At 40.3% G+C, this 12021-nt stretch overlaps 1 protein-coding gene across 6 annotated transcripts in view; it reads left to right on the forward strand.

The window, feature by feature from the left end:
* The window catches only part of afap1 (actin filament associated protein 1), an 83142-nt gene that overhangs the window by 41793 nt on the left and 29328 nt on the right, over positions 1 to 12021 (forward strand). For all 6 annotated transcript variants that reach the window (XM_034309456.2, XM_026915393.3, XM_026915394.3 and 3 more), the window contains exon 3: positions 855 to 937. In XM_034309456.2, the coding sequence (XP_034165347.1) occupies positions 855 to 937 (83 nt within the window). The remainder of the gene's footprint in view (positions 1 to 854; positions 938 to 12021) is intronic.

Consider the following 12021-nt stretch of genomic DNA (forward strand, 5'->3'; position numbering starts at 1 on the left):
ATGTCCATATTTATCAAGTGCTCCAAGTGTTTTTCTTTCTTTCTTTCTTTCTTTCTTTCTTTACAATGTGATTTAGACAGCTACAAACACAACCTCGCTTTACCTGGACGTAACTTCAGAGACTGTTCATTTTAGAAAATTGCTAAACACCACCTGAAGCATCGAAATAAGCATCTGCATGGACTGAAAGCATGTCATTAAAGTGAAAAGTGTACATTTTGTTTTGAAAAGAAGCATACATCACGCTGTCGTATTATTTTCATCCGTGTTTGGGACTTTTTTTTGCAATTAACGACAGAATAGAGATTTGGGAGGACACACTGAAGGACAGTCATGCTAATATAAGCTATTTAAGAAATAAAACACTCTGCGTTGTGCTGTTATAGGAAAATAATCAATGACGGGACACGATGTGATGAAGTGGAGTCACTACTACCATAGTGCAGTAGTTTTTTTTCCCGTAACTGCTCACCCTAAAGTGTTTTGTACCAAACATTGACAATTTTTTACTTAATAATGAATGACACGCCATATTTTTATCCATTAATAGTTGCGTAACGTCTGTTAGTTCCTGTTCTCACTTACGTTATAGCAGCTATAAACAGTTGTTCCCTCACCAGCATCTCTTAAGACAAAAAAATGCAGTGTGTTATGTTACTAAGAAAGGACAAAGTGTAAATATGTAACATAATTGTTTAATGCCATGATATTATATCTGATCAAGAAAAAGGGAGCTATATTAGTATTTATTTCTTGGTCTATCTGAGCAGTCCAACTGTAAAAAAAAAAAAAAAAAAAAAATTATTATAATAAAAAGTTTAAGAACCGACATGTTGTTGCTGTTTGGGTTTCAGAATCATCCTATAAGGCCGAGGTCCACAGCTCACTTCCTGCCCCGCCTCAGATGCCCCTCCCAGAGATCCCACATCCATGGCTGGTAAGATGATACCACATGATCGCCATGAGACCTGTGTGTCTCGGATTGGTTGCATTTTATTTGAGTGGATTACAAGTATTATTGTTTTAACCTTCTCTTGTAATGAAGACTATATGAGCAAACAATCCAAACAAGCTGTTAATCAAACACAATATATATCTCCAGAAATTCAGGGTTTTTCAGTGTGTTACAGTTAATAGCATTACAAACTGACTAATACGTAACATTTTACAAGGATAATAATAAATAATGAATCACTGCAGACAGGATAAGTCAGGAATAAAACACTCACCGACATTCTGTTATGGAAAAATCATCAACAACAAGGGGGTTTACTGTTATAACCCCGAAGTTAATTATTTTGCTGTAACAGCTCATCCTGTAACGTTTTATTCCTCTTATACCGTACCTCAGCGATTTACCCACGATTACAATGTTCAAGCGTCTGCTGTACAAGTTCCTGTGAATGAGCTGTTACTATAGAAACGGTAACGTATTAATATTAACCTGTGATTTGCAGCTGCACTACTGTCTGCTGTTATAGAAAATTACTCAACACCTTCTGACCAATCAGAATCCAGAATTCAGCAGCACCGTGGTGTCAATACTGTCGTATAGAGCTGATACTTCATGACTAGAAAATCTGATGTGCTAATAATTTAATAACCATCAAATCGGTTTGTCTATCACTCGGGCATAAACTGTGATGTAAAAGTCAAAAGACAGAGGTGAAATAAACATTAATAAACATTTGTGATGCTTTACATATTGGTCTATAAAACAAATACATGGAGACTGAAATGTTGCTGTGATGTGCACAAGTGAGTGTATACAGTGTGTATTTTATTAAGGGCAATCCATTAATAATAATAATAATAATAATAATAATAATAATAGTTTGTTTATATTAAGCAGGAAAATGTCATGATGATAAAAAAGATAAAAAGAATATAAAATAAGCATAATAAAAACAAAGTGACTATTAATAATAATATTATAATAAATATTAATATTAATTAATACTATTGTAGCATGGGTGAATAAACAGGAGGATTTAAAAAAAAAAAAAGAAGAAGAAGAAGAAGAAAAGAATCCACACTCAAAGATGAACATAGTTAACACAGGCAGTAGTCAGAAAACCAGAAGATGACAGACAGCGCTCAGAAGTGCACAATAGGATTGGCAAGACTTTGCGAGGAGGAATGAAGTCTACAGGGTATAAATATCCGAACTACCGAATTCAAACAGTTTCCCTCAAGGATCAGTAAGGTGCACTATCTATCTATCTATCTATCTATCTATCTATCTATCTATCTATCTATCTATCTATCTATCTATCTATCTAATTTAGGGCTGAACACAGAATAGGTGAACACATTAGGAAAACAAACCAATGATACACATAACCATAACATAAACAAAAGCACATGGAAAATGAAAAACAGAAGCAAGCAGTGATCACTGCGATGAGAAGTGTGACTCGCATGGGGAATTTGTGAATTTCTGGTCAGGAAGTGATGCTAATTTTGAAAGTCTATGGGAAAACATGCTTTTTGCTAATGTGTTGAATTTTAAAGCATTTGACTGATAACAACAGTTATTTCTATAAAATCCTGATTTCATGTCAAGTGAATAAAAGCTGCATGTGTTTTAGAGCTGCAAGTATTTCTGAGTGTGTCAAGGAGCACGTGTAGAGGATGTGTAGAGGACACACACACACACACACACACACACACACACAAGGGCCGGAGCTGAACCTGGATGGTTTTATGGTGTCTGTAAAACAGCAGCCGGACGTGTTCACATGAGCTCTTATTCACCAATACACAACCCTGATGTGCTGCTGCGCTTTACACATGAAACACATTACTGTGTGTGTGTGTGTGTGTGTGTGTGTGTGTGTGTGTGTGTGTGTGTGGGCTTGTGTAAGAGTGAGAGTCGAGCGTCAGCCTTGTACCCGTGACATAGCACATGCTTTCCGAAGTCATGTGGAGTTCTGTGACCATAACACACACACACACACACACATAGTGCAATCTGCCTAGTAGTGTGAAGTAGTAGTAATAGTAGTGTGTGTGTGTGTGTGTGTGTGTGTGTGTGTGTGTGTGTGTGTAAGAGCTGCATTTTCTGAAAGTGAGGGATGGAGTGTAAGAAAGGCTAAATTCTCTCATGGAAATAACAGTTCATTACAGTCCGGAGCTCGACCTCTGCACCAACCGCTAGACTTCAGTATACAGAGAGAGAGAGAGAGAAAGAGAGAGAAAGAGAGAGAAACTTCTTTGCATTTTTTTTCTATACCTTCAATTTTTCAAATTACAGTTAAACTTTCTCTCCCTCACTGTCTCTGTTGCTCTTTCTCTCTCTGTCTCTCTCTCTTTTGCCCTTTCTTTCTCTCTTTTTCTTTTGCACTGTTTCTCTCTGTCTCTCTACCACTCTCTGTGTCTGTCTATTGCTCTGTCTCTCTCTGCCTCTCTCTCTCTCTGTATAAACTCAATGTTATCTTCCTGCTCTTGCCAAACCAATGCTTGCTGTTCTAGTTTGTATGTGCATGTGTCTGTGCATGCGCATGTGTGTGTGTGTGTGTGTGTGTGTGTGTGTCTTTGACCACAACCTTCCCTGACCCTTCAGAGTGAAGTGGTCAGAACCGCAGAGGGAAAAGCTACAGAGAGAGAGAAAGCAGAGCAGGGAAGAACAGCAGGGTGTGTGTGGGTGGAGGAACAGGGCCATGGACAGGACAGCAGACGCCACGCTACATGTGTGTGTGTGTGTGTGTGTGTGTGTGTGTGTGTGTGTGTGTGAGTGTGTGAGTGTGTGTAAGGGAATATGGTGCAGTCAGAGCAGACCCTGCTAAGATTGTAATGACTTCCATCTGTGTTGACGTTGGCTCGTCTCCCCCTCCCCACCCCTCAAATCACATCCCTGCTCATACACACACACACACACACACATGTTGCTTAATAACTAATAATCTGTATCATTATCTGTATTATTAAATTAGCTCTCTGTCTGTCTGCCTGTCTCTGTATCTCCGGGACTGTCTGTCTCTGCCTTCTTCCGTCTGTGTTTCTGTGTGTGTGTGTGTGTGTGTGTGTGTGCCTGTCTCTGTCTATGTCACTCTCCCTGTGTCTGTCTCTGTCTTTCTGCCTGTCTCTCTCTCTCTCTCTTTCTCTCTATCCCCATGTCTGTCTGTCTATCTGTCTGTCTGTCTGTCTGTCTGTCTCTGCCTCCCTCTCTCTCTGTTTCTGTATGTGTGTTTGTGTGTGTGTCTCGTTCTCTGTCCTTGTTTCTGTCTCTGTCTCTCTGTCTCTGTCTCTCTCTCTCTCTCTCTCTCTCTCTATCCCTGTGTCTGCCTGTCTGTCTGTCTGCCTGTCTCTGCCTCTCTCTCTCTCTCTTTCTGTTTTTCTTTGTGTGTGTCTCACATGCTGTCTCTGTCTGTCTCTGTCTCCCTTTCCCTTTCCTTCTCTGTCCCTGTCCATCTGCCTCTCTCTCTCTCTCTCTCTCTCTCTCTCTCTCTCGCTCTCTCTTTCTCTCTCTCTCTATCCCCGTGTCTGTCTGTCAAGGTTTTTTTTAAGTTCATAGTTTGTTTTATTGGCATGACTGTATTAACAGTGTTGCCAAAGCAAAATAATATAAAAGTTATATAAAAGAACAATAACAATGAATAAAGGAAAAGAAAAAGAATCATGAAGAGAGAAAATAATAAAAAATAAACATTAAATATGAATAGATTCACTAATTAAATTAACAGATGTATTACAGAAAGATACGCAGTATTGAATTAATGTATGTAAATGACATAGCTCTATAAAATATTATAATAGATAGGATTAGGATTGGATTAGATTAGATTTAGTTTGTTATATGATGAAGAGTGAATATGAGCGTAGCTGCCAGTCTCGCACTTCCTTCATGTTCCTCTAAAACACAGCTGAGTTCATGCTCAGTGCTCAGAGAGGAGAAGTTTGGGGTGATGGCTGTGAATTTACGCTAATATTCCTGTTTAATGTGGTTATATTTTGGACAGATCAGAGTTTCTACTTCCTGTAGGTCACAGTGTTTACAGAATCTCTGTTCACGGGGTTTATAGGTTTTAGTGTGTCGTTCTTTTTCAAGTCTAAATGGTGATCACCCACTCTGTATTTTCTTTTAGGTTCTTGTTCCTCGGATATTCAGCTAACTGGATTTGTGTGTTTAGTGTTGAGTACGTGTTTAGCTTGGTTTGGGATTTAATTTCATTTTTCCACTGTTCAGTGTACATGTTCTTTACATTTGTGTCCAATGTATTCAGTCTGGATTTGTGGGTTTGAGTCTCTCTCTCTCTCTCTCTCTCTCTCTCATTCTCTCTCTTTGTCTCAGTTTCAGTGCAGTTCAGCAGTGCTTTATTGACATGAATAATAATAATTATAAATCACATTGTTGCCAAAGCAAATAGTGCAGGTAGATTACACTAAAATTTATACAAAAAACACACACACTCACACACGCACACACACACACACACATATGTAGTTAGACATTACAAACATAATAAACAACAACAACAAAATACATACACCAAGCAAACAACAAAAAAAACTGATAGTTAAGTATATGAACATGTGTATATTCAGGGTGTGTGTGGGACACTCGGTGTCTCGCTGTCCCTCAGGCTCTCTGTCTCTCTGTCTGTCTGTCTGTCTCTCTCTCTCTCTCTGCCAGTCAGTTTCAGTTTCTCTCTCTCTCTCTCTCTCTCTCACACACACGCACACACACACACACACTCACTGTCCCCTTCTCTCAGTCTCTCTCACGCTGTCTGTCTCTCTCTCTGTCATAAGTTGTGTATCAGAGCTGAAGTGTGTTTTACACTGAAGGCCTGTGTGTGTGTGTGTGTGTGTGTGTGTGTGTGTGTGTGTGATTTGAGTCACAGTAAGAAAGCCAGGCCCTCTCTGTGCTGTCGCTCTCCTCGGGTTTTATAGAGACGTGACCGCAGTGAGGAATGCAGTGACCTCATCTCTCATTGTGTCCTGGACAACAGGAGGAAAAAGGGATTAGAACTCCTGCAAAACTACACAGTTTAGCTGTTGCCATGGAGATAACAGTGTGTTTTATATAGGCTGGGGAAAGTGGGGTTTTTATGTGCTTACATGAGAGGAGGAAAAACTTTTGGAAACTGATTATATTACCTGTTCCTTTACACACACACATTACTGTAGACACTTCACCACTGAAATTAGGTGGGCGGGGCTACATCCAGAGTGGGTGATATTTATTTAGCATTACCTCAAACACACACATGCCAGGTAATACCCCTATGCAGCAACTAGCCTAATATCACTAACACATAGTTATTCTAGTTATACAGCTATTAAACTAGCTCGCATTAGTCACATGTCGAGACAAGGGATTTACGTCATTCTTCTCTCCCTGGTTTATTTAACAGCAGAAAAACCTTTCAAAATCCACTGTTACCATGACAACCACCATCGGTTCATCACTAACATTAGATAAGTTAGCTAACAATGTAGCTAAGCATGCAGGTTTAGGTTTTCAGATAGCATCTCAGACATGATTGTGAAAACCTCTCTCTCTTAGCAAACACAAACACACACATCTACATAATTCGAGTTGAACAAACGTTCTGGAAGAAGACACATATATACACACCATGTTAGAGATGTGGTTTTATGCATGATGATGATGATGATGATGTGTGTGTGTGTGTGTGTGTGTGTGGTAATGAAGGAAGTGTGGATGTCTAGACGCTGTGATTGATGGACTGTATTGTAAGCGAGTGTATTTTCCTGGAGTGAGTACAATAGGTCTGGTCCGGTCCAGCCAGACGCTGGAGTTAACACCTACGTACTGTATATGTGAACAGGGGAGAGAGAGAGAGAGAGAGAGAGAGAGAGAGCGAACAGTGGAAGTTACCAGAAGCGAGTGTGTATTTAGTCGTCTAGGTGGATGGATGGATGGATGGAGGCGTGTTTTGCATTACAGTGACCTAAGCTCTAAAGCCTAAAGTGGAAATTTAGCTAAAAATACTCGCTGCTAAATAAAGTCGCTGCTTTGTTCTGCCCTGAACTCCGCTGCCTTTGGGCTGAACCAAGACCAGAAATGTCTGGTGTCAGGGCCGGAGGATTACAGAACTGACGTTATTTAAGCAGGACCAGACCTGCTAACCTTTACACATTGAGCATAGGAACTCGGCATTTTAACATCAATCAAACCAGTCAAACAAATTGATGTAATGACTTTTTATAGCTTCTGATTGGGCACTTGTCGTAATTAGGAGTGTACTTGTGGCTGTATGCCTTTTTGCCCTTCAAGCAATTAAACTAAGACCTCATGAAAAAAAATTGTGTACCTCCACAAGTCCAGTTCCTCCTTAGGAACAATTTCCAAACAAATGAAGCATCTGTACAAACAATTTTATGCAAATGTAAAAATCTCCAGACCGCACAGACGCTGCAGGAACAAATGAAATCCCAAGGGTGAATGAACGTTGGTCCTAAAGGTTCAACTGAACCCCAAGACAACAGCAAAGGAACTGGTGAAGATGTTAGAGGCATCAGGCATCTCTCTCAGCCATCATTAAAAGAGTCCTGCATCACCGTGGCCTGAAAGACTGTCACGCCTTCAAGGAAGAAGCGTCTACTCCAAGACCAGAATAAAAAAGCCACTCTGAAGTTTGCAGATGATCACCAACCTTCTGGAGGAGTGTCCTCTGGTCAGATGAAACAAAAACGGGCCATAATGATCAGCGCTGTGTATGAAGGAATAAGGCTGACGCTTTTAATCTGAAAAACACCATCCCAACTGTGAAGCATGTGTCATTCCTCCATGAATAACAGACATATACCATCTAGCTATCTAGATATCTATCTGTCTGTCTGTGTTTCTATCTATCTATCTATCTATCTATCTAGAAGACTAACAGTAGAACGGCAGATTTTGTAACTGTAAATGGATAAATATTATGAATATTTAGCGCATGAAATGTGAGATATGTTCTGATGTGAGATATGTTGTGTGCACTCAGTGCTGCTAACAGTGTGTGATTCATCATTTCTAACCACAACATTTCCAAACATCACTATCTCTCCTCTCTCTCTCTCTCTCTCTCTCTCTCTCTCTCTCTTTCTCTCTCTCTCTCATTCTCACATGGATGTCTTTACAGGCTGCCATTGTTTTTCTGTTCGGTTTTCATACTGAAATGAAGAAAACAATGTGGGCTGTAGAGAAAAGGAGGAGAGGAAGAGGCCAGTTTAGGATACATGTTCGTGTATCCTACTCAGTAAAACACACACACACACACACAGTATGCAGTGGATGGATAATTTTGTCCAGTCTGCTCTGTATTGTCTGTGAAGGCATCTGGAATTCATCTACATCTTGTGATTTATTTCGGCCTTCACCTGACCCCAACACACACACACACACACACACACACACACACACACAAACTTCAGACAGACTTCTTGAAAATGTTCTTGCGATGGATTGTATATAATATATAAAATTAAGTAACACAGCACATCTAGAAGTACACTTGTCGTATTAAAGTGATACTTCTGTAATAGACACTAAATCAGGGGCGGAGCTACAGGACGCCTTAATTTGTGATGTCACTGAATAGGTTGTATGGCTTTGGACCAATCGCATGTAATTTATTATAATCAAATTATTATACCAGCATGACAACAGATTACCCAGCAACTTTGAGGCACAGAAACTGCAGCTAGTTAACAAACTTAGTAAATCTTAACTAATGATAATGAATTAATATTTTTGGTTGCTATGGCAATGTTGATTTGACTTCTGGTGAATAAGTCACAAAAAAGTACGACAAATAGTTTTAGAGATATTCTCTTTTTAATATTATAGTTTGTCAATTTCGGAAAAATTTTGATGACTCATCTTGTACTAGCCTTGTGTTCATCCAATTAAATGCTCTCTGTAATGTATATGCCCCGCCCCCGGGGGCGTGTCTTGCTCTACAGTAGCAGCTCGTTAGCAGTAAACATGGTTCATCTGTGTGTTTGTAGCTGCATCTTCCTGTACGCTATTCCCTTTTTCAAAAATCGCTTGGTGGAGAATAAATGGGCGGAGTTTATTCATTTGGATGAGGGCGGAGTTTGTGTGAGTTTTACCAACTTGGAGCTGTTCAGTGTTGGAATGTCGCTACCTCAGACTGAAAGAGAATTATGTGTTTATACAGCATCTCCATCAGTAAGAGTCAGTAATATCATTTTATCCACCACTCAGACGTGTCACGTCTCTCAGTGACGACCCTGCAGCTCTCTGTCACCATCCGCGCCACTGACGCTCGAACACGTACAACGTGACTCTAAAAACACACAGCGTCTCGTTGTCTAGGATTTCGTCCTGGTTAAAGAGGACAGGTGTGAGTGAAAATGGTGGTGAGAAATCCTCCAGAGGTGAAAAAAAAATTTCATTAAGTTACTTAGAGTGGTAAACTCAGGTTTATTTAGAGTGGGCGGGGTTGTGGCGTGAGGTATCTCGAACACTATCGGTTGCTGTGTAAATCAGTCAAGCACTAACAACATGTCTTCCTGTTTCAGAAGGAAAAACATCAACATACAGAATCAAATCACGGCTCTCAAGCCATTGTATGCCAACTTTAACGGTTTAAAATCACATTTACACATCAGTACAAACATAGGGCGTGTCCTACATGTGTGATATTTAATAAACACTTAGTAATTCTATCCAAACCTTTATCTGTGGAGTTGGGAATTATTTGCCTGCTGTCAATTTTAGAAATTATATTCGCTCTGCACTTGTACGTACAATGAAAATTTTATGGCAGTTCCCTTGGCGTAGCCTTTAAACACCGTACAAAGCTACCATCTGAATCTTATCAGTTTATTTCTGCTGTTATTTTAGCTAACACACTTGAACATGTATTCGAGGAAATGAGCGCATTCAGGCTATCTCCACCAGCCAACAACAACAGTTCTCAGCGCACAGAGGTGGAGGAGTGGAACAGGAGGAAACGGATCTGGCCTGGGAGAGAACCTGCTCCTCGAGCCGTCAGGATGTAGGCTGGCATTTTCCAGCTTTCCTTCTCCCGTCTCCGGCCTCCACTCGCTCACTCACTCGCTTACACACACACACACACACACACACACACACACTGTGCTTTAATTCTGTCCTTCCTCTAAAGGTAAAGGTTCTGGGTCAGAGTGGATTTGTGTGTGTGTGTGTGTGTGTGTGTGCGTGTGTGTGTGTGTGTGATGCTGTTTAACATGGAACCGTTGGAACCGTATCACCATGGAAAGTTTGGCAGCCATAGCGAGAGAGAAACAGAGGAAGAGCGAGTGCTCTAGTCAGTTACGGTTTTAAAGCCGTCACTATTATCGGTTTATGTTACGACCGTGAGAGCTGCGTCCAGGAAAACTCTCACTCCGTGACTTTCATTTCTCATTAACGGATAAATGAGAATGTAGTAAATTCTATTTTTACAAACTAAGCAGTGATTTCACGTCATCACATCCTGTATTGGGGTCAATAACTCTTCGTTCTTTTCAGTTTCTGGTTCATTTCACATTTTATATATAAAGCAACATTACAATGTGATACAAGTAGAGATGAAGCTTAGGGGTGTGTCTGTGCTCTAATCACACACACAAAAAACATTTTCACCTTAAAAAATCAAATTAAATAAATGACAAAATGTAGCATAACAGCATAACATAACATCGTAGCATAACATAGCATAGTGTAATATAACTTAACATATCATAGCATGACCTAACATAACATTGTGCAATATAATATAAGGTAACATAACGTAGTATAACATAACATAGCGTAACATAGCGTAAATAAGGAATAACACCGATCATGCTGTTGTACGATATTAGTTCACGCCCGGGAGTGTGATGCAGCACGTCACAATCCCTTACAACACGCGCTAATAAAGGACAAAACAATCAGTGTGTATTAAAATGAGGTTTGTTTAGTACACATGGAGGTTTAGTGTGAAGAGCATCATGACACGCCCATCGTTGAAACGTCCTCCACGTTACTTTACTTAACACGCAAACCTAATCCTGTCTGAATAGCACTTTTAGCACTTTTTATAAGCACACAGAATGAACAAATGAATTAAATCTGACAGTCTAATTTAATTAATTGAAAAGACTTAACCCGACTAAAGGAGGATAAATGTTAGTGCCAGGTGGCAACTGTGATCTGCCCTCTGCTCTCTGAAAGTCAGAATTTCCCTCTCCTAAAGGCAGGGGAAAAATAACGAGCGTGTCTGTAAACCAAATGAAAGAAAAGGAAAGTATAGACAGAGTTTTCCATGCGAAAGCCGCAGAAGGAGGAGGAGGAGGAGGAGGAGGAGGAGGAGGGATTAATAGCGTGTGTGAGTTAGCCTTGAGCAGTGGTTGATTGCATGAGCTCTGTAGAACAGCTGGACTCCGGTGTCATCATCACAGCAGCAGGTTGTCCCATGTGCTGCCTATAAACGTCCCGAACGCCAACGTTCTGCACACATCAGAAAGCCGTCTGCTCAGCTAAAGCTCTCTGTCCTCCCACACACACACACACACACACACACACACACGCACACAATGAGCATGAGCTCCCAATAACGTAGGTTTGAGTGAGTGCAGATGCTTTCTAACTGGCAGCAGGTGTCCACTCTGAGTCACTTACCAGCAGAGATAATGAGGCCTATAACAGAGAGTTTCAGATGCCATTGCTGCTCCCTGCTCCACTATTCAGCTTTATTTCTCTCAGTACTTACTGTAGATATGCTACACAACCAGCTAGTAAACTGCATCCACCTTGTAAAACTCTTACTGTTATCACATTATAGTTCAATTCTGTGTTTATAACACCACAGCGCTGTTCGATTCTCGATTCTGATTGGTCAGACGGTGTAGATTTACCTTCTATAACAGCAGCTATGACAGTAATGCGCTCCTTTTAATACATTATCGTTTCTATAGTAACCGCTCATTCACATGGTTTTGTATAGCGGCCACTTCGCATAATCTACGATCAAAAAAAGTGTTGATGTAAAGATACCTTATATATTAATGCGCTCCTTTTAATACGTTATCGTTTCT

The sequence above is a fragment of the Pangasianodon hypophthalmus genome, chromosome 12 (assembly GCF_027358585.1).
Source record: "Pangasianodon hypophthalmus isolate fPanHyp1 chromosome 12, fPanHyp1.pri, whole genome shotgun sequence".
In the NCBI taxonomy this organism is placed as follows: Eukaryota; Metazoa; Chordata; class Actinopteri; order Siluriformes; family Pangasiidae; genus Pangasianodon; species Pangasianodon hypophthalmus.